This window comes from Numenius arquata, chromosome 1 (assembly GCF_964106895.1).
Source record: "Numenius arquata chromosome 1, bNumArq3.hap1.1, whole genome shotgun sequence".
Lineage (NCBI taxonomy): Eukaryota > Metazoa > Chordata > Aves > Charadriiformes > Scolopacidae > Numenius > Numenius arquata.
The window spans coordinates 5,309,651-5,336,834 of NC_133576.1; the positions used below are offsets into that span (position 1 = coordinate 5,309,651).

General features: G+C 44.8%; 1 protein-coding gene across 1 annotated transcript in view; it reads right to left on the reverse strand.

Annotated features, from left to right (window-relative positions):
- Positions 1-1,116: 1,116 nt before the first annotated feature.
- The window catches only part of BORCS5 (BLOC-1 related complex subunit 5), an 81,219-nt gene continuing 55,151 nt past the window's right edge, over positions 1,117-27,184 (reverse strand). The window contains exons 3-4 of the mRNA XM_074155464.1: positions 22,702-22,859; positions 1,117-1,347 (exon numbers count right to left, since the gene is read on the reverse strand). Of these exons, the coding sequence (XP_074011565.1) occupies positions 1,117-1,347; positions 22,702-22,859 (389 nt within the window). The remainder of the gene's footprint in view (positions 1,348-22,701; positions 22,860-27,184) is intronic.

Below are 27,184 nucleotides of genomic sequence, written 5' to 3' on the forward strand. Positions count from 1 at the left end.
CCTCGGCTTGGGAGAAGGCAAAAGCATCCTCTTGCCTTTGGAGCAGCTCGCTGAGCACGGTCCCAAAGGGCCACGTGGTTTCAGTCACAAAACACGGGGCTCAGGCAAGCTCTCGGCATGACGGCAGCTAAGCCAAGGAGAAGACCTAAAAGGACTTCTCTTATCTCCCCCCTCCAAATCCATAGGCTTGAAAGTAAAGAAACAACTTTACCCCTCTGGTAGAAAAAGACAGCACTAAGATAACCGGAGTGTCTCAATAAAAAGAAAAAAAAAAAAAAGACACCTCATGTCCAGCTTCGGGATGCAAAGTGAACAGGTCGGTGTCAGTGCCTGTCAGAATCACTGTGCAAGGTGAAGGACATGAAATGCCACCAGCTGGGGCATGGGGACATTGCCAGGGCCAGGGGGAGAGGAACATTACGGCTTGCTTAACATCAACGTACATATGTATCTGGAACAGTTATTCCTTTACAGCCTCAGAAATTAGTGAGCGCATAAAAACAGGAGCCTCGAGGAGGAAATGCCAAAACCCTGCCATGCAAACCATGTTAATTACGATAATAGGCAGATTTTAATAAGCCAGTTCCTGGCTCCCGCACTTTCACCTATAAAACACACATATCTCTAAGGCCAGGGGATCTCCAAAATACCTGCCAGCCATCTAATCGTCTACACCCCAGTGGCACAGAAACCATGTTAGAGGGTTTGTCACACCCTGTATCCCTTTGAATTTTTCTACTAGAAGTAAAAAAGAAAAAAAAAAAAAAAATCACGCGAAAGAAAACTCCTCCTCTGTGAACCCCAGTCTAGTCCCAGCAATGAAACAAATGTCTCTGCACAGGCGGTAGCGGCAAAGGAGACAGGAGGGCAAGAGGAGGGAGATGAAAGAACGGTAAATCATCTTCTCCAGACGACGGGAGACGACGGGACCAGGGAGCTCCTGGATTCCTGGCTGCGCAGATCTGGCAGCTGACGCTGCTCTTCCCCCGATGCCCTGGCAGAGAGTCAGGCAGCGCTGCCGTCTGCTTCAAACATCTGCCAGCCCAGCCCCTTGGAAGCGTGTCTGTGCTGAAGGCTGGAGCGTGGAAGGTGAGGAGGGGGAGCCTGCCGGATCAACTAGGACTTTAGCTCCCGGTCGGGTTTCATGCTGAAGGGCTCCAGCCTCTCGCTCTCTGGCAGCATGCTGTTCAGCCGCTCCATCAGCGGGATCGTCTGGTCGATGCCCATCTGTATACGGCGGAGGATGGCAGACATCTCGTTGACCTTCTGGATCTGCTCCGCATACTTGGCATACTTCTTCTGGCGCTCCTGCATGAAGCTATAAAGAGTTTCCACAGAGAGGTCCATCTGTTTAAAAACAACAAGCAGAGGGAGGTGCGTTAGGCTGACGGTTACCACAGGCCTTTCAGCACGTTTTCTTTCCTAAAAGCAACCGAGAAGCATGTTAGACGCCCTACTGGAACTACCAGACAGGTACAAAGGAGCTCCTCAAAGCAACAAGTTTGTCATGAAATGGCATGATTCATAGCTGTATACCAAGGAGGACACGTGGCCACCACAGTTCTACACCCAAACGCTGAGCATTTTAATCAGAAAATTCTTTATTTACAGGGTTGAAAGCCAACAGGCGCTGCCAGGGATTTCCCAATAGACTATACGCATATCCTCCAAGTTATCCAAACCCAGGGAACTCGTGGCCTCCACCTACCCCTGTAGTATATTTTCAGTGGAGATCATTCATTTGCAAGCATTAAGCTCCACCACAGTTGCCAGCGGTAATTTCATCGGCTTAGCCAAGTTGCTCTGCGACCGAGCCACCGCTGTTATTACCATCATCGTCTGGAAAACTCCTGCCTTGGGAGAGAAACACAACAGACTGCTAGTGTCCCTAATTTCCCCGAATCCTAAAAATAAATGTGTTATGAGTGACCCCAGGAGAAACATTAAGTACCTCAGCCATGCAATTAAACACAGTAAGTACCCAAACAGGGCTCCAGTGTGATGACAATGACAGGAACTGCAGTGCTATTCCTGCCATTGAGTGACGAAGGTAGCCTTTATAATTCACAGCCCAACTTTCTCTTCAGCCAGACCTGTAAATTCCAGGCAGGACTCCGGCGATAGCCGCTAGCACCGTATACGCTTAAGCCAAGTCAGATGGTTTAAGCTGTTTTACACGCTGTAAGACACACCATATATTCAGAGAGCTCGGTTAACAGATCTGCTCCAAGCCCTCAAGCACACACCTGAAGCTCAGTTGCTTTGACTTGCTGTATCCGTGCTCAACAGCCCCAGTTGCTCCTCTACGACGGCTCTTCAGACTGGTATGTCTGAGTGGTTGGAACACATCCTTGCAACCACACCTTGTCACGGTGGAAAGTGGTCCCCTGTCCCCTCACTTGGGACCCAGCGCATGCCCACAGCGGCTGCTGAGAGAAGGGCAGGAATGGACACACGATGACCAGTTTTAGCCCACTGCCTCCTCTTATCACTGTTTTTCCAAACCTCTCCCATCTAGTTACCCCCAGAGGAAAGAGGTCACCACTCACGATGAAGTGGCCTCAGGGAATCAGCGCTGAGGACTCCTGGTCTACCAGGAGGTCCCTGGTTGAAACAACACCCCTCACTTTAACCGTGTGACAGACTCAACCCATTTAGCGGAGGACAGTGATTGTACCTGTCATCAGGGATGACACAAATTTCACAGAATCTTCATGGTTGGAAGGGACCTTTGAGATCATCGCGTCCAACCACAAAAAAAACCCAAAGCAAAAAACAAACACCACAACCATCCACAAACAGACACAAACCAACAATCTCGGGCACTAGAGCATGCCCTCAAGTGCCACGTCTACACGTTTCTTAAATACCTCCAGGGATGACGACACCACCACCTCCCTGGGCAGGCTGTTCCAGTGCCTGACCACCCTCTCAGTAAAGTCATTCTTCCTAACATCTAATCTAAACCTCCCCTGCCACAACTTTACACCATTTCCTCTGGTCCTGCCGTTATTCCCTTGGGAGAAGAGGCCAACACCCACCTCTCTACACCCTCCTTTCAGGTAGTTGTAGAGGGCAACGAGGCCCCCCTCAGCCTCCCCTTCTCCAAACTAAACATGCATTTACTGGTGCACTGCTAAAAACCAAGCTGTGCTGACCAGATTGGGCTTAGGTAAGTACTTAATAGGCAAGTGTAATCCTGACCCAGCCCGCGGTGGTGCGGGGCTGTAGGAGAGACCCTGCAGCACGTGGAGGATGGGGTGGAAGAGATGCAAAGCTGGAAGGGGGATCCCCTATCAAAGAGGTAAGTCCCACCCCACCGAGCACTGCCATCCCCCTGGCGGCAGCAGTGTTTGATGCTGAGGGGGAAAAACTAGGGGAGCTGCGTTTGCTGACAAATGTCCCTTTCAAGCCCTTGGGAAGGAGTCAAGACGAAAACAGTCCGGCAAGAAAATATTTTATTGAGAACCTCCAATTTCAAAGAAGAACCTCATGAGGTTCAACAGGGAAAAGTGTAGGGTCCTGCACCTGGGGAAGAAGAAAGTCAGGCACCAATACAGGTTAGGTGTGGACCTGCTGGAGTCAAGTTCTGAAGAGAAAGATCTGGGGGTCCTGGTAGACAGCAAAATGACAATGAGCAAGCAGTGTGCTCTTGTGGCCAGGAAGGCCAATGGGATCCTGGGCTGCATAGGGAAGAGTGTGGCCAGTAGGTCGAGGGAAGTCATTCTCCCCCTCTACTCTGCACTGGTGAGGCCACAACTGGAATACTGCATCCAGTTCTGGGCTCCCCAGTTCAAGAGGGATAGGGAACTACTGGAGAGAGTCCAGTGAAGGGCAACGAGGATGATTCAAGGATTGGAGCATCTCCCTTATGAAGAAAGGCTGAGAGAGCTGGGACTCTTTAGCCTGGAGAAGAGAAGGCTGAGGGGAGACCTTATCAATGCTTATAAGTATCTGAAGGGTGGGTTGAAGGAGGAGGGAGCCAGACTCTTTTCAGTGGTTGCCAGTGAGAGGACAAGGGGCAACGGGCACAAGCTGGAACATAGGAGGTTCCACTCAAATATGAGAAGAAAATTCTTCACGGTGAGGGTGACAGAGCCCTGGAACAGGCTGCCCAGGGAGGTGGTGGAGTCCCCTTCTCTGGAGATTTTCAAGACCTTCCTGGATGCAGTCCTGAGTAACATGCTCTGACATGCTCTGGGCAATCCTGCTTCGGCAGGGGAGTTGGACTAGATGATCTTTATGGTCCCTTCCAACTCTAACAATTCAGTGAAATTCAGTGAAGTTTCCGCTGAACTGTTATGGGGATTAGGAAGCTTTTTTTTTTTTTTTCCCCTATCACCTCCATCAGAGCTGGATACAGAGCCAATTAACCTTTTATTTTGTCTGGACTTTCTAGTGCTCTCAGGCTTGAATTCTTCGTCTTCGCCTCTGTGCTTTCCTGTGGATTCCTCCCTCGGTGCTTCCATGCATGGGACAAAATAAAAAACAGCAGAGCAGGAAACTCCAAATAGAGTGGAAACAATTTAAGCCTACACAGGGGTTTCTATTAAAACCCCAGCTTAATAATTTAGTAGCGCGGGGCTAGCTCTGTAAATTGGAGTGTGTAAAAAGCAGACCACCACCAGGTCTGCACGGGATGGAAGCAAATTCAATCCAGCGCCTAAAAACATCCTACCTAATGAAAGAAAGTGGCGTGGAGTGGCAGCCGGTCGGAAACCTGCCAAAAGCCAGCACGCCTCATTAAACCGAGCGGTGCAGGGACCCAGGCAGAAACCTCCCCTGCTGTTGGAAGTTCTCCTCCACCAGCAGGTTCTCCACGTGGCCTCACAGCGCTATGCAAGAGGCAAAGCTCGCATCTACCAAGCGTTGAAACAAAGAGACACAAAAGGCCCCCTTTTCTCTCCATTCCAATAATTTTCATCTCCTGACTTTTGGGCTCTTTGCGTAAATACCAGTAACATCCACTTACTGGCGGGGAACGTGGGGAGAAGCTGAAGTTGACCTGCAAAAGGAAGAAGAAACGCGGTGGGGCCTTCCAAGCTCTTTTGCTACTTTTGGACGCATTCACAATGGGCGACAAAAAAAGCTGCCTCACAAAAAAAGAGAAAGGGTGGAAGTGAGCATTTCCTATGGTTTCCCTACACCTAATGTTCGTTTGCCTGCTGCGGGAGGCCACAGCAGCTGCACAGCCAGGGACACCACAAGGAGGGCTGAAGCTGAGTGATTGTGACGAAAGGCTAATTTTTACTCAGAATGAACCAGGTCTTTTTAACTAGGAAAAAAAAAAAAAAAAAGACCCCAACAACCTACATGTTAACTCCTGTATATAAGTGCCAATGCCTCTTTGCAGCTTTCCTTGAAGCGGGCCTAAATACACACTTACATCCTTCCTGCCTCCTCCCCCTCCAAGCCAGCTCCTCCAGTGCCAGACCTTGTGCTTTTACCTCTCCTGGCACGCAGTCCCGTTCCTCTGGCGCTCAGACGGGGACTTCAGTTGCAGGACTCAGAGGGTCAGCCCTATTTACCCACCACAGAGACTAAAATTGTCCTTTGGGAATCTGCAACGAACAGGGAATGTGCGTAAGAATCCACTTAATTCCCATCTATTTAATTCCATACAGTAGCAATAAAAAGCATCTGGAGAATAAGAGCTTGGGCAAAGAGTCTGCTCCCTCGCTTATAGCCACGGCAGTCCATGTGTTTTGAGACACCCTCAAGGTTCAGATGAGTGAATTTGCCTTCTCTGAGCAGCTCCCACCAACTCCCACCTCCCATACATAAGGACCTGCCAGAGTCTCCTCTGAAAAACACTCAGGTCTCAGCCTTCTTGCCCATCCCTGGCTGAGAAGCAATCTGGGAAGCACAGCAAGATGCCTCAGAGCCAGCAGCTCCTTCCACTGCCCCACAACCATCTGGAAGTGTTTATTTGAGCCATTGTTTCAGCTCTGCTCGCTTCAAGCTTCCGACTACGCCAGGCCACCACAGTTGTGGGCAACTCCCCCATCGGCAGGTCACCACCCTGTACCCATAAGCCACGACAGATGTGGAGCTGTGCTGTCAACAGCCCATCGATGGCTCCACCATTGAGGCTTCACCATCATCAATTTCTCCTTCAAACACACCACCGGGTAAAGCTAGCATCGTCCCCAACTTACAGGTACAGGAGAGTTTACAGGGTCAAAGACTGGACCTGAAGCCTGTTAAGAAGCAACAGAACAAAAGCAGAGGGCACAGCCCGGCACGAGAGGTCCTGGTCCTAATTCTTATCAAAACGAGAGGTTCTGCCCAGCTTGGTCTTAAGGAAAAAAGATGTGTTCTCAGCGAAGGGGTGAGAGCTCCCAGTGCACGTTTTCTTTCTTTCCAAAAATAATTCCTCCTGTTAAAGCAGTAAACCTGAGGCTGGGCATGCCCAGAGTAGAAGACAGGATTTTTCCCCTTCCTACATTGAAAAGGATGGAAGAGTTTTTTCAGTTTTTCTTTTAGTATAGTGTCATAAAAGCGGACAAGCCTAAAACTCACCTTCCAGCATGACGTACTTTTTTTTTGTACAGCCAGTGACATTCAGAATTTGGGTCTGTTTCTATTTCAAAGCTCGTGACTCCTCCATGGATCAGTAGCAGCAGGACGCTAATTTATGCCTCAGCTTCACATTTTAAACATTGAAATGACATCTACTGGGCTTTTCTTTCCTCAAATGAAAACAGATTCATAATTACTTCCAACAACAGGGCAAGATGGATATTCCCCCCCCTTAAAAGGGCTCCAGCACAGCCCCTCCTGCTCCACCATTCACATTGTCAACCAGTTAAGGGCTCGCAGACTCTCTCCTCTCTGTTACACAGGCCCATTTGTAGCACCACACTGAAGAAACACAAAAACAATTGAGGGTACTTTCAGACATCTTGCACACCACAAATTCTTGCATTCATTTTAGAATTCTTCGTGGCCCACACTGCCAAGCAGAATAAAGACATGAGTTTAGCCCACAAAAAAGACTGAGGTCAGCACTGGCCATCGCCCAATAATTTTCAAGGGACTACACTGAAAACAAACCAGTGCCCTAAATACACCTCTTACCTGGTGTGGTTTTATAGCACCTCTGTCATGGGCATGTAAGTGTCCTGAGCTCTCAGAAACAGAGGTCACATCTTGTTAAGCTCAATGGCTGAGACTGAAAATGGCAGCTAGACACACTGCCCCCGGTTGCAGAACATGCAAACGCAGTCAGAAGTTCATTAAAAGCGGAACCAAATTTCTAGAGAGGCACTGCTGACATTTGTAACAAACCAAATATATCCCATAAGAGGATGCTCTGTCATTCCCAGCTTCTCCACTCCCACCTTAAAATGCCAATAAGGCAAGATGATGTTTTGTTTGCCCCCACTCGGCAACAGCCTTCAAGAGCTCAGCTAAGATGTCCATTTGTCCCGTGTCCCTCTCCCCTAACGATTTGCTGTCAGTCCCCATCCCTTATGGCTGGCACTCAAAAAAACACAGCAGTTAAGGTGCAACCCTTATTCCAGAAAGTTCACTTGGTAGAACGGCGCTCTGAGCACAACCAGCCTTTCCCTTCGTGCTGTCAGGTGCCTGGCTGGGGTTAAGCGAACTCCTTCCCGCAGCTGCACAAAAACCACATCTGAGAGTGACAGGCAGGAACACGACTGCATGGAATATTAGTCACGACGTGCTGGTGTGAAAATACTTTTCAATCAACGCACTTAAAACCGAAGACAGCTCCTCTTTCTGTACTGCTTGAAAACAAATGTGCTCAATGAATGGCTTCCCCCCCCCCGCCTTCCCCTCTCTCTTTGATAATGTCACGCAAAGTTAGCACAATAGATCGTGATGACTTCCTGATGATGGGAACATCCTCTGTTTCTCCCACTCATCCCACACACTGGTAAGTGATAAACTTACTGGGTAGCATCTTTGCCAGGGTAGGAAACAGAGATGCCCAGCCAAGGACCCCACGTCCTTTCTCTTCGGCATCAGTAATGAGTACAGCTCTCATGAGTACCCTTCCGCTGTGCCACTGCCAGGTAAACAATTATAATCTGTGTTTAGGTTTTGCTTATCACATCCCAGACCGAATCCCATGCCAAAAATGTTCCTTTTGCTCCCTCTGTAATTTGTCATTGCTGTAAACAATTGCGAAGGGTTATTCTGTTTAAGCGTTGCACAGATCACAGGCAAGTTAGGGAACGAAGAGTAACCATTTTATCTGGCTCTAACATTGAGTTTTAGTAATATTAATATGTACATCTTACTTGATAAGATCTACAGCTAAATCCATACCTGGTCCCTAACAGCTATAGCAGGTACATGATAGTTTAAGGTAAGCTGCTCTGCCTGTAACATCAAGATTTAACTCTTTTCGGAGGCCTTGGGTTGCACAAAAGAATTCAGAATTCAAAAGAATAAGAAGGTTCATTCTTGAAATTAGCTTTTCCACCTTTATCATAGAATCATAGAATGGTTAGAGTTGGAAGGGACCTTAAAGATCATCAAGTTCCAACCCGCCTGCCACAGGCAGGGACACCTCCACTAGAGCAGGTTGCTCAAAGCCCCATCCAGCCTGACCTTGAACACTTCCAGGGATGGGGCATCCACAGCTTCTCTGGGCAACCTGTTCCAGTGCCTCACCACCTTCATAGTAAAGAATTTCTTCCTAATATCAAAACTAAATCTCCCCTCTTCCAATTTAAAACCATTACCCCTTGTCCTGTCACTACATCTCCTGACAAAGAGTCCCTCTCCGGCTCTCCCGTAGGCTCCCTTCAGATATTGGAAGGCTGCTATGAGGTCTCCCTGGAGCCTTCTCTTCTCCAGGCTGAACAACCCCAGCTCTCTCAGCCTGTCTTCATAGGGGAGGTGCTCCATCCCTCTGATCATCTTCCTGGCCCTCCGCTGGCCCCGTTCCAACAGGTCCATGTCCTTCCTGTGTTGAGGACTCCAAAGCTGGACACAGTATTGCAGGTGGGGTCTCACGAGCGCAGAGTAGAGGGGTAGAATCACCTCCTGGCCGCACTTCTCTTGATGCGGCTCAGGATGCGGTTGGCTTTCTGGGCTGCCAGTGCACATTGCCGGCTCAAATCTTTTCCTGCCCATTGTGTTATTGGACAGGATTCATGTTTGTCGCTACCTCGCAGCCTGAGCTCCGCAGCCCACGTTTCCCTCGCAGCTCTGACTCGAGCCTTCCCTGCTTGAAAGCTACCAGCATCCCTCTGCCAACTGGCAGGCCCCCAAGCTTAAGTTAGGGCTGCTATCGCTAACTGTTGCTAAAAAAGGAGTCCTAAAGCTATGATTGAAACAATACCTACTTCTCACCCAGCGCTAATGAATCAGTAGACTTCCAAGCACTTGAAAAAGCAGGGCCCCGCTTCACAGAGGTGGGAGAAGATGGACAGCAAAGCCCAACAACCAGCAGCCATCTGGAATCTGGTGCTGGAGATGCTATGGCCAGCTCTCCAGCTTGGATACATCTCGTATCACCGTCCTGTTCTACTGGACTTTCCTTATTTACATTTCCCTCAACACCACAGCCACTTATCATCATTCTCTCTCAAAACAGCTAAACCATAAGCAAGTGAAACTCGGGGCACAGTTTCACATTACACAAAGTCCAACGCAACCTCAGGCTGCAAAGCACCAGTCCCACCCCTCATCTTCAAAGGAGCTGTATCAACATGGGATCGGTCCTGAACATAAAGCCGGGGAGCGGAAACAAAACAAGCTTGGTCTTCCCAGGCTCTTTTTTCTTCAGTGGTTTGGTCTTCTGTCCCTGACCCTTCAGCATGACAATCACGGAAGCGACAGGACCATCACATGAAGGGAAGAACCATCTCTCTCCCACTGCACGTGTTCCCAGACCCTAACTCGGCGTTTGTTGTGGCTGTGTCAGACTTGTAAATACAAAAAAAGATTTTTTGGGGAGAAGGTGGTGGAGGGGGGGTGGTGGGTGGTCTAAGTATCTGATTTTATCTGTAAGGTTTCTGAAATGGCACCAAGAAAAGGTTATAGTAATTCATTGACTTTTAACTAGTAAGAACACTTTTTTTAGAGCTTTCAATTGCTGCTTTCATAGAACAATCTGCATCCATCTAAAAAACGATCTCTGAAACGTATCCAGACTAAAAAAATGCTACATTATATTCAAAGCCTTAGAAATGCTTCCTCACCTCTCCTAAATGACAAAATTTAAGAAAAATAAATAACAAAAAACCACCCAGACAATACATGAGATAAATGAACCTGTGTGTAAAACGTCCTCACAAAACCTCTCTTTTGGGGAGTACCAACTCCACAGAAGTGAATCAGAAACTCCTAGCCTGTCTTTAATTAGCTGCTCCTAGAGAAAGAAAAATCTGTATCTGGTACAGAGTGATCTGTTGCCTAAACAATAACTTGCACAACTGTATTTCAGACTACCTAATAATTCTGCTACATAACACCGCCTTCAATTCCCTCATTTCCCGATTTTACACTGCTGCCACATTACTCATTCAGAATACTCCCGTGTCCAGCCAGAGCTTGAATATTATAGGACAACAGCACTTGCAAATGTTATTTAGCCTTAGGGTTTCAGTTCTGTGCTTTTAACACATCAGAACGACCAGCTTTAAGCAAGTTGGTTTTCCTATCAAGAATAAGCTTCGATCTGAAGAGAGATGACCGCTATCGTTAATGAGATGTTTCCTCAGAAAACACTACCATTCTCATTTCAGAGTGAAAAGGTGCTACCTAAAATAGTCAGCATCGTTACATTTGCAAGCCATCTGATCTGATGATATGATTCTCAGCTTCACGCTTGGGACCTGATAGCTGTAGGTCTTCTTTTCTGGATGTCCTACAGAAGGTCTTTCAAAATTTTTCAAAAGGGGATGCTAACATTTGCCGTATTCAGTCAGGGTTAGACACACAAGAAGAAAGTGTTTTCTAGAAAAGAACACTACTTAAGAAGAAAAGGTTCTTAGATCTATTCCAAGGAATGCAAAGGAGCTGAGTCTTAACCATTTCCTACAGTCTGTGAAGTGGTACAAGGATTATCTAGGACTGCTTCTTTTTTTTGTCTGAGGAATTGCAGACAAAGATGGGTTCAAGCACCCTGTCACACTTACACAGCCAGTCCAACACATCTGGTTGCATCAGAACTACCTCCCATGTGCTGCGCAGATGGCCTGCGTACACGCAAGAAGGCTGAAGTGCGAGATGTGCAGGGGCACAAGCCCAGCTGTCAGGAATCGGGGATTTCTGGATGGCTGACAGGCCAGATGAGCTTTTGCTCTCTCCCTCACAGCTGCAGTTCTCATATGGAAGTCCAAATCAACTTCTCACCAGGGAAACTCAAAGGTATGTCAGCTCTCACAATGTTAGCTATTGATAATGTGAAAAATTTCTGAAAGATCTTTTTGAAGCTCTGCATCAGCTCTTTCATGTTCAACCAGAACATGAAATGAGCCAAGTACGTCCCAGTGATGATGAGAAGGGGAGGATCTACTCCTTCATTCCCAGAAGAGCTACTTTCAAGACTTAACTCCACCATATTTCCACGCAGTGCTGAAGTTCAAACGTCCCAGCATTTTTCTGGAGGTCACACCATCTGGTAGTAAGTCTTTGGCTTCAGGAAAGCCTCAAGGAAATCTTCAGCGCTGTAGCTCATTTCCATAGCAAGCTCTTCTGAGGCTATAGACTATTGTTCAAAATATGACAATAAGAGTACATACCACCACCAACAATCAACGATTCAGTAATTTTAATGAATAAGTAACTAATCTGCTCTGCGCACCTATTTTTATTGTATTGAGTCACAGCGGCCTCAAGTTTCACAGAAGGCTGAGTATTTTTCTCTCCTTGTTTATGTCTACAAATGGATCTCTAGAAAAAACCTGATCAAAAGCAAGAAGGCATTTGAAAATTTACACTATGGCCTGGCAGGAGAACTTATAATCGAAAAGTAAGTAGTTTTTCTTCAGTTGCCATGTAGCTTAGATTAGGCATAAGCAAGAATTAAATTCTATGGACTAGATTAAGCATAAAGCAAGGCTATGACCCAAGAATCCTTTCTGATCTTAAAAACTCTTATAAATTCCTTGCCATATACTGCTATTATGTTGATTTGTTTTACAACAACTACCTGAGCACCTTTTTCAGCTGAAATTCATCTGATTTGGGATTTTATCTTTTAGATAATTTGCCAGTCCCAGCAATTGCTCTTCAAATACATCACTTTCTCTTCTCGTTACAAAAAAATAAATAAATAAAAAAAATCTTATTTCTTATTCACTACACCACAGTTTGGCACAGTTCATACACTTCATTACAGGGTATTCTACTATACTATAATTCAGCATTTTATCCAGGCTTCCAGAGGTAGATGACACATCCAGCCAGGAACAACACCCACACAAATTAATAACTAGAAAATGATATGTTTCATACCTCTAGAGCAGTGTTGAAATAATGGGTAATAATGTTCTCATATAGAAACATTCATGCCCCAATGGCACAGAAACATTAAGGAAACCCTACCCTTCATGAAAAGCAAGATGGATAGATTACTTGCGCTAAGGCTTTGTAATACTTTCAACATGAAGTCATTTCTGTAGATCACATCTGATTGTTATCAGAATGCTAATTATAGGGCTGCTAACACAAGGTCAACCCTGCTCCCCCAGCCTACCACCTAGCATCTTTAAGTCATCGGTGCAACTCCAAATATTTGCAAATAATACTGGCTCCCCTAGCTAAAACGAATGTCAAACTGCTGAAAAGCTTTTAGCTAGCATTCCTGACACCTCTTCTCCTCCCCAGCCTCCTCCCCCAATTCTCAGTTAGGGATAGAGTTAACACCTTGAAAATTTCAATTCAACATTGACACAGGAGGTAATCGTTAAGAAGGAAAGCCTGTAAAGTGACTTTTCCTGTATCAACACAATCCAGCAGGGAGGGAGAAGACCATTTTCAATCTATGTTAACCGCAGACTTATTTAGAAAGAGAAATCATACCATTTTCCGTCTTTATTTGGCTAAACCAAACACATAAAGCTTTTCCAGTTTCCCCCCCAAGGTTCTCCACTCCCCAGGCATCCTTACAGCCCCCCCTGTTGTACTATGAACTCACCTTCCTCGAACATAATGAGAGCTGCGCACGGTGTGTCAGACAAGATCTTCTCACAGCCTTATGCAATACAATCAATACATTCCTATTTCTCATGGGAATACCTTTTATGATAAAGCCCAGGCTGATACGTGCTTTCTTAAGCTCTACAGAGAGACCTAGATAGATTGGATCATTGGGCCAAAATCAATGGCATGAGTTTCAACAAGGGCAAGTGCCAGGTTCTGCACTTGGGCCACAACAACCCCAAGCAGCGCTACAGGCTTGGGGAAGTGTGGCTGGAAAGCTGCCTGGAAGAAAGAGACCTGGGGGTTCTAATTGACAAGCGGCTGAAGATGAGCCGGCAGTGTGCCCAGGTGGCCAAGAAAGCCAACGGCATCCTGGCTTGTATTAGAAATAGCGTGGCCAGCAGAAGTAGGGAGGTGATTGTGCCCCTGTACTCAGCACTGGTGAGGCCACACCTCGAGTATTGTGTCCAGTTTTGGGCACCTCAATACAAGAGAGATATCGAGGTGCTGGAGCGGGTACAGAGGAGGGCAACGAAGCTGGGGAAGGGCCTGGAAAACAAATCATATGAAGAGCGGTTGAAGGAGCTGGGACTGTTTAGTCTGAGGAAGAGGAGGCTGAGGGGAGACCTCATCACTCTCTACACCTACTTGAAAGGACACTGTAGAGAGGTTGGTGCTGGTCTCTTCTCACAGGTAATTAATGACAGAACGAGAGGGAATGGCTTCAAGCTCCAGCAGGGTAGGTTTAGACTGAACATTAGGAAAGAATTTTTCACAGAAAGAGTGGTCGGGCATTGGAATAGGCTGCCCAGGGAGGGGGTTGAGTCACCATCCCTGGACGTGTTTAAGAGCCGTTTAGATGTGGTGTTGGGGGATATGGTATAGGGGAGAACTTTGTAGTGTAGGGTAGATGGTTGGACTCGATGATCCCAAGGGTCTCTTCCAACCTGGATGATTCTATGATTCTTTGTATCTCAAATCTGTTTCATGCCTAGATTCAGTATCAAATCTGCTAACTGCGGAATGGACTTCAATACTTCTTATTCCTGTTTGCAGATCTACAACACTGAGGCGGGGTGTATGTGTTGCATTTGGTTGTTGTTGTTTGGGGTTTTTTCCACCTGGGGAAAAAAGGCTAGAATAAGAAATCAAATTTCCAAACAAGCTGCAAGAAGAAACTGAAGTCTATTCCTTCTGGTACCTGATAATCATAAGCTCCATGCACTAATCCCGATGAAAACATTAATAAAAGGCTTAGCGTAACTAGACTTCCAATCTTCAGTGCCAGTCTCTTAAGCACCTAAATTCTAGAATAATACAAATGTTTGACTGCTAGGTGCTTGTTTTAAGTTTAATTTCCTATTCTTTCTTGGCAATTTGGTGGTAGAAAGAATTCCAATTCAGGTATTTTCTCAAAAGGCTGTAAGAAACCAAAGCCCAGGAGAAGGGAATATGCTGGAACTGATTTCACACATATATTCTCGGAGGGAGGGACTGGTCTTTTTTATGACACCAAATGAAGCAGTGCATGTTAACACAACAGATTTCAGGCTGTCACAAGCGCAAACAATCCTTCCTCTTCCTTTAATAACTGCTAGATCACTTCATAAAGCTCACGTACAACAGAGCATTGGCCATCTGCCTCGGACATACACAGCAAGACATTCATTCCACGTATTAAAGTAACAATTGTGAAGCTTTTTCAAAAGCAGTTTCCCATTTTGATGCCGGCTGGTTAAGACATCACCCCACCACTCGAGAATTCAAGCTACTTGCACACCAGGCTGGAGAAAAACGAGCAAGATCAACTAGAGGACATGAAGGTAGTTTCCAGCTTAATAACCCTGCACATTTATTTCTGCATGATGGTGCCTGTTAAGATTCCAGTCTTTATACATAACACTTCATCACAGAAGAGAGAAGAAATAAAGAGCCTGATAGATTGCCACAGTCCTCATCAATCTCATAATTCCAAGATGCCAAAGACTGTATTTAAGGTACTGATTTTTTCACAGAACGTTATGTTCCCTCGCTTTTCTAGCTAGGCATGGCAGTGTGGCATTAAATCCCTTGAAAATACCAGTGGCATTTCAACCCAGAATCTTATCTATTTCAGAAACATTGCATCCCAAGGAATTCTCAGGCCTCTTCCCCCGGATTTGGGGCATTGTTAATTTAAGTCTGTGAACCAAAAGGCTCAGTTTTGCTTGCAAGGTAGCGCAGCCTCATCTAGAAAGTCTTTATATGTTCACGGAATCACAGAATTGTCAGAGTTGGAAGGGACCTCTAGAGATCATCTAGTCCAACTCCCCTGCCAAAGCAGGATTGCCCAGAGCACATCACTCAGGACTGCATCCAGGCGGGTCTTGAAAATCTCCAGAGAAGGGGACTCTACCACCTCCCTGGGCAGCCTGTTCCAGGGCTCTGGCACCCTCACCCTAAAGAAGTTTTTCCTCATATTTAAATGGAGCTTCCTATGTTCCAGCTTGTGCCCGTTGCCCCTCATCCTCTCACTGGGAACCACTGAAAAGAGTCCGACTCCATCCTCCTTCAACCCACCCTGTAGGTACTTGTAAACATAGATAAGGTCTCCCCTCAGCCTTCTCTTCTCCAGGCTAAAGAGCCCCAGCTCTCTCAGCCTTTCCTCTTAAGGGAGATGCTCCAATCCCTTAATCATCTTAGTTGCCCTACGTTGGACTCTCTCCAGTAGTTCCCTGTCTCTCTTGAACTGGGGAGCCCAGAACTGGACGCAGTATTCCAGTTGTGGCCTCACCAGTGCAGAGTAGAGGGGGAGAATGACCTCCCTTGACCTCCTGGCCACACTCTTCCCTACGCAGCCCAGGATCCCATTGGCCCTCTTGGCAACAAGGGCACATTGCTGGCACATGGAAAGTTTGCTATCCACCAGGACTCCCAGATCCTTCTCCTCAGTAGTGCTTTCCAGAAGATCCACCCCTAACCTATATTGGTGCCTGGGGTTCTTCCTCCCCAGGTGCAGGACCCTACACTTGCCCTTGTTGAACCTCATTAGGTTCTTCTCTGCCCAGCTCTCCAGCCTGTTCAGGTCTCGCTGGATGGCGGCGCAGCCCTCTGGAGTGTCGGCCAGCCCTCCCAGTTTGGTACCATCAGCAAACTTGCTGAGGATACACTCTGTCAAAACTAAACACATCTCCATTTTCACATTTGCCAGGCTTCGTTTACGGGCTTACTTTTGATCCTCTGAGCCCTTCCCTTTAATGGGATGAAAGGTAACTTAGTGGTCTGATCCATATGAGCACAAGGACCTTGAAGCAAAGGCCTGAAGTCAAAGAAGCACTTTGGACTTGGTGAGGTAATTCATATTTTGCTGACCTACTTCAGTCAGAAAGTGCGTCATTCTCAGGGCATGTCTGCTGAAAACAGATTTCACAAAGAGTTTCAGGAACTCGGCTCTGATACCACCTACAGGGCAACCATAACTAACAGGAATGGCAACAAACAACTCACTCAGCAGAGTCCCGAAACAAACGAAACCAAAGACCAAGCAAAAAACACCTCCACAAAACTTCCCCTTCATTTCAGCCCATTCTCCGAAGGGACACTGGTCAACTGTTACTGCAGCGTGGGATGAATCCCAGACACTCCAAATCTTTCTGCTCAGAGAGGGATGGAGCTAAGAGAAGTGACTGTGGTGCATCACCAAGTAGAAACCATGTGTGCTTGCAGCAGATACGCACCCCGAGTCTAACTGCAGCCTTGGTTAATGGGATCCTGCACTGCATCAACCTAGTCCCCAGCCAGGCAATGTCCTTCCAAGGTTTCCAGCCCAGGATTCACTCATTCCTGGTGACGGAACAGCTTCCCGCACTTACAGAGCTTTTTCCCTTTTGTTACCACCTTAAAGGTACCATGTCCTTTAATTTCCAGCAGGGAATGTCAAACCTTTACAAGCTTGTCCCTACCACTGCCAGCCCTCCCATGTCTAACAAGAGGGGTCAAAAGTCACAGGCTCTGCCCACAGCAAATCCATCCTTCCCTCTGGGTGGAACAAAATTGTGTTGATGACCTCTGCAGGCCACATTCCCCAGCACATTATGCCACTAGGTGACAGGTCTCTTCAATAAAACAAACGCTCAATGTCACAGAAACAACCTAGTTGCAATAAAGGTCAAAAAGGCACACGGCATTCACGAAAAATAAACCGAAATTCCTAAATTCCCAAATTGCTAGGCATGTTTTGCTTCACACATGTGGTGACATGAGTGGCTGAATCACAATTTATGAGTCTTAAATACATGGGATAAGCTATAATGTGCTTGTATGTAATGCTTGTGTAAAAAAGTGTTTTTCTTGTTAGTCTGTCCAATGCACTAGACTAGTTGCTAATAGAAAATAATGATTTAACTCCTACCCATAATTTTAAACAGCTGAAATATTGGGAGCTGTGGTCTATGTCTGGCTTCTAAAGTTATTTACTTGCCAAATATTAAGGGATGTATTTCTAGACATCGTAACTACATACTAGAGAAGCCTGTTACAATTACTTGTTGCAGCAAGCTAGAAAAGGGGAAAAAAAACAACCAACCAAACAAAAACAATAAATCAATACACATCTTATTCTGGAATATATGTTCAAAATAATAAGCTATTCCTATAGAGGAATTTGTAGGTATGAAACAAGCCGTGCAGCTAACCAATTAATGATATTAATGCCTGCCTGGACAAAAGTTGTTTAACTATTAAGAATAGTTAGGGATATAAAAGCAATGTTTATTGTATTTGAAAATGGGGGGGGTGTGTGTGCGTGCACAAGCTTAGACTGAAATATTTTTAATTTCATTTTGTATTGTAAAAAGTGTTCTGTTTTCAAAATCATTGTCAGTCTGGGATTTCTATGGCACTAAAAGCCACAGATAATACTGCATCAATATTTGGATTTAGGGTAAAGCATAAGAGCCCTCCCAATAATCAACTTTCAAATATATTTTAATTTTTTCTAGGAACTACATTTGCCTTTAAGGGGACACAGGTACTTCAAGTAGCATATCTCCTTTGCCAATACTGGAAGTCAAATAAATGCTGAAGATCTCATTCAAAGCTTCTTTGAAAGGAGCTGAGGTGGCTTTCAGCTTCCCTTTTGCTTTCATAGAAAGAGGCTAGGCCTAAATTTTCAAGCGTGACTAGTAATTTTTGGATATGTGGCTTCAGATATTTTGAAAGATGTGATTTTTTGAGAAGCTTAGCACACCTTGTGCATGAAAAACGGTCTTTTCTTAAGGCACTGAAACTACACAGTTTTGGAGGTACACAAAATCATGAGCCCTTTCTAAAAATTTAGTTCTGTTCCCCAGCCTTTACCTATTCTACTTGTTTTCCATTCCCTGTTATTCACCATCTCCTATCAGAAGACTCTCCAAATTCTCTCCCTGCCACCCAAAACAGATAACCTCCACTGCTAAGGTCTTAATTTAAAAGTAGCCCTCTCACTGCTTCATTTTCTTCTTTCCCCCAAGTCATACCTTTTATTTAGTGCTGGTCAATATTCGCCTTCAAACCAATCTTGACAGAAACCCTGCATTTTACAGATGACAAAACTGAGGCAGACGCTCCTGGTGAAAAGAGTACGTGTAGCTCTCAAAAACTCGACAGAAGCTGGAGTTGCTCGAAACTTCAAACTAGTTGAAGACCTATAGCACTGCCGTGGCAGAGCCGGATGTGGGATGCAGCAAGTTAAGACCTCCTGTCTACAGCCAGGACCCCAAACCCACCGCAGAAACAAAGGAGAAACATTGCAGTTGAGCTCTTTTGTCCTCGTGCTGCTAAGACACTAAAGATTTTGGGTTTGGGGTTTTTTTTGTGGTTTATTTTGGTTTGGTTTTTTTTTTTTTTGGGGGGGGGGTAACATACAACACCCAAAAATAGGCAGACCAAGCATGTGTGATCCCTGCTTGTTCACGGTTCATCCCTTCGATTTTAAACCTGAAGTATCACATTCTCCCTAAGGTACATTGTCAACTCTGTCCCCAGCATTAAACACTTTGTGGCAAAAGCTCTGAGGTGCACAAAGATCAGTTTAACCTATTAACTAGCTATAATTGTCTCTTAAACCTTAGCATTTTATAACACATTGTCTACTGGGTTTTAAAAATTACCTTTTTCCTAGCATACACATGTAACAAGCCCACGTGGGTCCATCAGGAGACAGACTAGATCCCGTTCCCAGACCCATCTGAACAGAATGCCCCCAGAAGTTAATAATGTGGTGATTCACCCAATAAGCTAAGAATTTTTGTCCTAAAAAATACCAAAGCGCAGACGAATTACCCAGAAAACGCTGCACACAGGCTTTTTTCTTGAAAACTGTCACATCCTGTGAGATGCCATAACCCTGGATTAACACATACATAGATCCCAAATTGCTGTTCTGTTGTTTTTCAAACTGATAAGGAGAAAAAAATTAAAAAGAAATCCTAAATATTTCAGTGGTCCTGGAATTAATGCAGTATTGCAACAGATGGTGAGTCACTTGCCAAAATTAATATGAAACATAATATTTAATGCATAGTGGTTGTTTTATCCTAAAAAGATGCAAGCACATCCTTTTTTTTGGCAGTGAAGACAAAGCCTATTGTCATAAAAATCAATCCCTTCCAAAGCCAACAGCTAGGGTACGAGTAAGTGTAACTGCTGAAGAGAGGCAGTTGAGTCAACCACCTTCAACCACGTCTTCAATTCTTTCCCCTTCACGCAAACGCTTGGGTAAACGTGTTTCTTCTTGAGCGAGAACAGTCACAGCAACCTGGAAGCTGCACAGGTTCTACGTTTAGGAGCAAATACGGATCGAGCCAACACACTGCAAAGAAATCCCTGGCTAAGCTGGGAAATGGGATGGAGAGCAGAGCTAGACTGTTTTGATGCCCAAAGCAAGAGAATGCACAGATGGGTCTACTTAGGTCTGCAGTAACTACTTGTCATGCAATGTTTGTGTTTGCCTTCGCTTATTCTCTTTCCTATCAAGGACCACTTTAATTCAGGTTGTGCGTCGATTTACAAACCACCAGAGTCAACCATGAGTTATCGAGGACCAATAAATTTACAACAGTCCACTTGAGTTTTGCCAGAAACCAGGAAACTTCTGGCCACGCAGACAATGAGCAAAAGATATTTGCCCTGGGACATTTTTTCAAGGAAAGACTAAAGAAAAAAAATAAAATATAAATCCTAGCTGCGGGCAGTATGACTGTGGTGCGCTATACAGTAGGACTATTACTGCACTGAGTGAGAGTCTGAAAAGTGACCATCACTCAGACAAAGGGTAGGAAATCAGGGACTGAAGCTCACCAGCATTTTGTAGGAAAGTTAAAAGCATCAGTCACTTGCTAAGTCTGCTATCGGAAGAAACCCACTTCAGTGCTTCCACTGCTAAAGAAAGGAAAAGGGAAATACAGACTAGTAAAATGAGGATAAAAGAATTTACTGTCCGGCTTATGCACACTTTACGCTTTTCACAATGCACTTCATTTTCTTTTTCATTTTTGCTCTTTACCGATGGTCAATGCTTTGTCTACATGGTGAAACTAAATCATTGCTGACAAATGGGTGCAGCCAAACGCCATTTCCTTTGTCTACACTTGTAACGAGAGACATACCCTGCTCTAGTTCAGCTGCACCCCTCGTTGTCAGCAACTGTCAACAGCGGTGCGATTTAGTGCACCAAGGAGAGCCCAAACAATTTGGAAAGAATGATTTAAGCCGAGTGGGTCCCACCCGGCTCCTCCAGAACACACACGCAGAACGGCCAATGCAAGAAAAACATTTAAAAATTATTAGGAAAACGAACAGTAAAAACCCACCAGATCTGGCAGAGGGATTGAAAGCATCTGAAGTTACTTAAGTGTTGTGAGCAATAAAAACCCCAACCCAACTGACTTGTCAATTGTCCGAGTAAGAGAGTCGCCCATTCCTCCTTCATTTTGTCAGAGAGGATTCTGCGACAAAGAACCTAGTGACAATCTCAGTATCATCGTTTTATTTACACGAAAAAAACCCCATAAACCTTATAAACTGGAAGAAAACATCACCATAGCTGATTTGAAAAGGACTCTGCCACTTGCCTGTAGCAGGCAAATCCAACTAATGCAGATTGCACTGGTGGCATCTACTATGACTTTAAATCATGTAGATATTCCCTCTCACACTTTAACAGCCAAAAAAACTACAATCTGCTTGGATTAATGCAGTACACTGTCATTAGGCTGGCAATTAAATCCCATTTCTGGGATTGTGTGATCTGAGTCACCAACATCTGCAAATATCTTTACATCTTGTGTAATAGCTGGCCTCAGATCGCGATACACCAAAGTAAAAAGGCCTTTTTAACGGCTCCCACGTTATTTTGGACTTAAAACTTCCTGATGACAGCAGCTTCTCAAAACAGCCAATGAATCAAATTTATTATCCAGTTTGTCATGTGGGATTTTCTTAACTCTAAGCCAATAGAGCAACAACGAATCAAGGTCATTGTTTATACTGCATGAATAAAAATTAACCACCTGTTCAAAAATTTTTCTTTTGACATTAAAAAGTAGTTGGTCTCACAGACTTTTGACACATGAAACATTCACCAGTTCTTCTACACATCTGGGATTATGGAGAAAACACTCTCGGAATAGCATCTCCTCTCATGCCAGTCTGTCTTGACTTTAAAAAAAAAAAATAAAATCTGTCAGCCATCCGACTGCTTCCAACATCAGTAGCTACGCAGGAGAAAGACAATCCAATTGCAGAATGCTCACCCCAGGAATTAATTTCCTTCCCAACAGGATCGTTGAATATTTAAGCAGATTAGTGATTTTCAAATGATGGTTTAGTGGTAAAAACAGCAGTGCATTAAGATCTTTTTGCCATACGGATCAGAGGAGAGACGGCATGTTATGGGCTTTGAAAACAAAGTCTAGCTCTACTAATCCATTGGAGAAAGAATACTACATTCTCCAATCATAGAAGATGTTAAGGTAACCATTTCTTTCCTTAAATTAGAGCCTAACCATGAGGCATAGTAAAATGTGTGCTATACAGACCTAAATAAGGAATGTTAGTTTAAAAATTCCAGTCATAGAATGGTTAGAGTTGGAAGGGACCTTCAAGATCATCAAGTTCAAACGCCCCTGCCATGGGAAGGGAGACCTCCCACGAGACCAGGTTGCTCAAAGCCCCATCCAGCCTGGCCTTGAACACCTCCAGGGATGGGGCATCCACAGCTTCTCCATGCATCCTGTTCCAGTGCCTCACCACCTTCACTTCTTCAACAGTTACTTGCAGTACTTGCCATACCAGAGGAGCAGCCACCGTTTACAGCCAGGAATCACGGGACATAACCAATAAACACACCACCTAACAGTAACCACGATGAAAGCCGGGATGCTTGGCTTGAAGTATACACCCACAAAGTGTCTCTACAGGGTTTACTTTGAAGTGTACTGCTGCAAGTGACCCAAGGTCATCTACAGCAAGGACCTGCATTCATAGCACAAGATGGCCAAGCCAATGCCCCGAGCCCTTCCCCACCAGAAACAGGCACACAGCAGGCAGTACCTCCTTGATCCGCTTCACGAGCGCGTTCTGATCAAAGGCAACCGCTTCTGCACACTGGTGAAGATGATCTTGGTACCGGAGACACAGCTGCAGCACCTGCTGGGGGTCCAGCTTTTCCAGTTTGGTGTTGGTTGGAGAGGTCTGCCCACTGAGGAGTCCTACAAGGCAAGGGAAGGACCAGAGTTAATCTGACTGTTCATAAACCCAGTTCAGCTGCAAGCCGGGAGGCAGCAGAACAAAGCCAGAAGAAAAGCTTTAAGGGGTGATGAAAAACTAATTCAGGGTCTTCAGCTACTGTGAGGACTTTAGCAATGTTGAAGTCCAGTGAAGGCTGAAAGTGGGAAGGGCATGGACTGAAGATTTATGGATGTTTAGGAAAGAACAGTTTGCCCTACAGCTTAGCCCTCCTTGACAGAACTTAAACACAGACTAAATGCAGGTCCATAGCACACATCAGCTTGGTTTTCATCAATACGCTGTATATAGCGAGTCCTGTTTCTTCTCCTCCACAAACAATCCTAAACTGTGAAAAATGAACCCCCCTCCTCATTTAACGTATGACAGAAGTGGAAGGAGTTGAGATATGCATTCCCATATGGGCATGGGACTCAAGCAGTTTTCACTAGAATGATGCTGTCAAAACCAGAGCTCTAAAAATTCACTGCTGTCCCCCCCCAAAAAAACGACCCACCTAAGTTAAATTATTAGGGGTGAAATATCCATGTTTTGCCTACCTTGCCTTTTTTTAAAGCTTCAGAATACTTTCATCTTCCAAGATTTTTCTTTGCAAGCTCAAAGACTAGCAATATACTTATTTTTATTTTTCTTAATATGGAATTAGGATCCTTACCTACTCACATGACCAGGTTTCACAAAAAGCTCGCAACAACAAAAAAAAAAAACCAAAATTGGGACACTGGTAATATCCAGAGGAGAAAAATTGGCCAGAGACATTTCTCCTGCCCATTGTGTGTCACCCACATAGCACAACTTGAGAACCTTTGCTGAGCCCAAGCATACTGACCGCTTTTCCCAAAGCTGCTGGAAAAAATGATGTCAAACTCTTAAGGCCATCCGTTTTTTGGCCATTCCATTTACTTACTTTCATTTAATTTTCCTTCAGCATTAGCACAACTTTTTTCTTGTTGGGACACCACATATGACATAGTACATAAACACAATCAGCTTTTCCCAAAACATCCATCGAGCTATGTAAACCGAATTCAGTGACTGCATGCACGCGCCCATTGGGACTCTCAGTTTACAGACAGGAAACGACATTAAAACAGCAAATGTAAGCAAGTATCACACAAAACAATTAAAAAGTAATAAATGCCAGTTATTTGGATTGGAAAAGTTCTTCTAAGAATGTACCTCAGTGGGAAATAGAAACTATTTTGGATGGCCCTCGTGCCTATTGGAAGCTACAACTGGTGACATCGAGTTCTTGCCAAAACACATGAACAAGATAGAAACCAAGACGTAAGTCAGAAGCATCTTATGAATCTGAGAAAGTTAAAACTCTTTGAAAACATTTGTAGACAGAAATGAAAACAAACCTATGACACTTACTTCACCAGATATGACAAATTAGGTTTACTTCTCATCAACACTCAACATTTTAATCTCTTAGGATGGTCTCAATTACCCTTCGCACATAACCTTTTATTTCCTCATCTTAAGAAGAAAAAAAGATAATTTTGGTTTACTGACTTGTTGCCCACTACAACTGCGCTGCCTGAGTCAAGAGGTCAGGAGAGGAAATAGGCACTTCAAGATTCAGCCTCAAACCCCCATCAGCAATAGTGAAATTATTTCTTATGTTTTAGAAACAATCTTCTCAAACAAAATCTTAGGTCCAGCAATACCAATTGCAAATCTTTCAAGCCTACCTTCAGCTGAAGTGCAAAACTTTAACAGGAGTAAGGCCACTGAAAGAAATAAGGTTTTTTTAAAAGGGATACAATACACGTTCTAGTGCTTCATCAGTTCATTAATTCTGATCTTCTGTAAAAATTATCTTGTCAGGATAAATGTTCAAGTAATGTTGGCAACTTTTAATATGTTGAATGTTCACATCGGAATGAAGAGTTCACCATACACCCGAGGCGGTTATCCTGTTTCTGCACCGATCAAATGCATGATGCTATCAACCAACTAATTTTCTTTTATTACTAATCTCTCACCAACTTCAAGAGGAGGAAGAAAATTAGACTCTATTTACGAGACTTAATTAACATGAAGAGTGTATTTTGGCTAACTTACACTGCTTATGAGAATTTTGAAGCAGAATAGGCCATGGACTGTAAAAGGAGCTATAAAGGAACATGCTACTCAAATTTATCTAATGTACTTACAACCTTGTACAGGTTACATAATGCTAAATGCAAAATTAATAAACTGTAAGGAGCCTCTAATTCACTATCCAGAAAAACACAAGCTCAGTTGAAGGGAGACATTAACTGTTCAGCTGGAATTCCTTCATAAGAAGGCAGAGGTGGAAATACAATCCTTCACAACTGTCTGGAGTAGCAATAAAAAAAAAAAACAAAACAGACAGCATATGACACTTAAAGATAGACCTTGGTATTATTTTGGGTGATGCCAAAGGAATTAGATTCTCCAGAGACCTCTAGGCTCACGCTGACAATGCCAGAGAACAATTTAGCTTAAGAGTTTCAACCTGCAGGAAAGGAAAAAATAGAGTAAACAACAGCATGAAAAGGGCCATGCAGCCTTCCCCCTGGCGGGAGGTTGGATTAGATGATCTCCAGAGGTCCCTTCCAACCCCATATCATTCTGTGATTCTGTGAAATTCCCATTGTCAAAAAAGCCGATCCACCATTTTTTTTTTTGTTCGCAGTAACTACTTACTACCCACACTATAAATATTAACATTTTCTTAACATTAACATCCCCCTCTGCTCCGCTCTCATGAGACCCCACCTGGAGGTACAGCATCCAGCTCTGGAGCCCTCAGCACAAGAATGACATGGACCTGTGAAAGGGGGACCTGAGGAGGGCCATGAAAATGGTCAGAGGGCTGGAACATCTCTCCTATGAGAGCAGGCTGAGAGAGTTGGGGTTGGTCAGCCTGAAGAAGAGAAGGCTCTGGAGGGACCACACTGTGGCCTTTCAGCACCTAAGGGGGTTTGTAAAAAAGATAGAGAGAGACTTTTTACCAAGGCCTGTAAGTGACAGGACAAGGGGCAATGGTTTTAAACTGAAACTGGACAAGTTTAGATTGGACACAAGGAGGAAATGTTTTACAATGAGGGTGGTGAGACACTGGAACAGGTTGTCCTAAGAAGTTGTACATGCCCCATCGCTGGAAGCGTTCAAGGCCAGGTTGGATGGGGCTTTGAGCAACCTGCTCTAGTGGAAGGTATCCTTGCCCAGACTAGATGATCTTTAAAGACCCCTTCCAACCCAAACCATTCTGTGAGTCTATGATTTTAACTCAGTAGCTTTGCTCCAGAAGAGCAGATGGCAAGACTAAGAGGGACTGAAACCACTCAGATCCCAGAGACAGGGAAGCCCAGGGGGTAGAAAAAGATTGATGAAAGGCTGGAAAGGATCCCCCTGTCCCACAGAATCCAGATCTCATCCCTTCCTCCCAGCAGCAGGCAGCGAGCCCAAAAAGGTTTAACACAATACCTCCTCCATGAGCTCTGTACTTGAGACAGCAGGATACTTCTCTACACCCATGAAAAAACTTGAGACCCACAGGAAAAATCCTGAACCAAAAATGAGAGATGGAAAAGGGTAGGGGGTTAAAAAAAAGTGTTGCTGATATCCTTTGTTCCTATACTAACAGGAAGTTGAGGAGATACCTAAGAGCCTCTAGCAATTCAGCACTGAGAAAGCTTCATTTTTAGAGCAGAGAGGTGGCCAGCACTGCAAACCTCCAGGTGTTATTAAACAACTCTCCTCTTGAAAATCACTGCTGCCTTCTTAAAGCCTTGTCCCACACTTTGACTCTCCACCGAACAGGGCCTCCCTCAGAGACTGATCTACACGTGGTTTGTAAGAGGAGATCATATCTGTTGCAACAGAATATTTATTAGGTTGCTCCTAAAAGTGCCAAAAGGGGGAGAGACAGAGGTCACCCAGTGGTTCAGCCTCACTCCCAAAACAGCCAGAATTTGAACCTGGTCACCAGCACATCTCAGAGCAACTAACTGCTGAGCTACTACCTCTTCTTCACCAAGGAAAGGGTGTTCCTGTGATTTCATCTGTGTCATTATTACTTCCTGCCACCCAAGAGCAGGGTTCTGCTCTTAAATGAGAAGAAAACAGCATCTAAAGTTCTAATTTCTTGTTAAATTGCATACTCATTTTTCAAGCTGCTGGTTCTCTTCCAAAGAAGGAAGCACGCTAGGAATCTTCTTTGCACTGTTTGAAACCTCAAGAAGAGACTGCTTGGCACACGAGTGATGCCACATACCCCAACGTGATAAGGAAAGGCGGCGTGGAGGCTTGG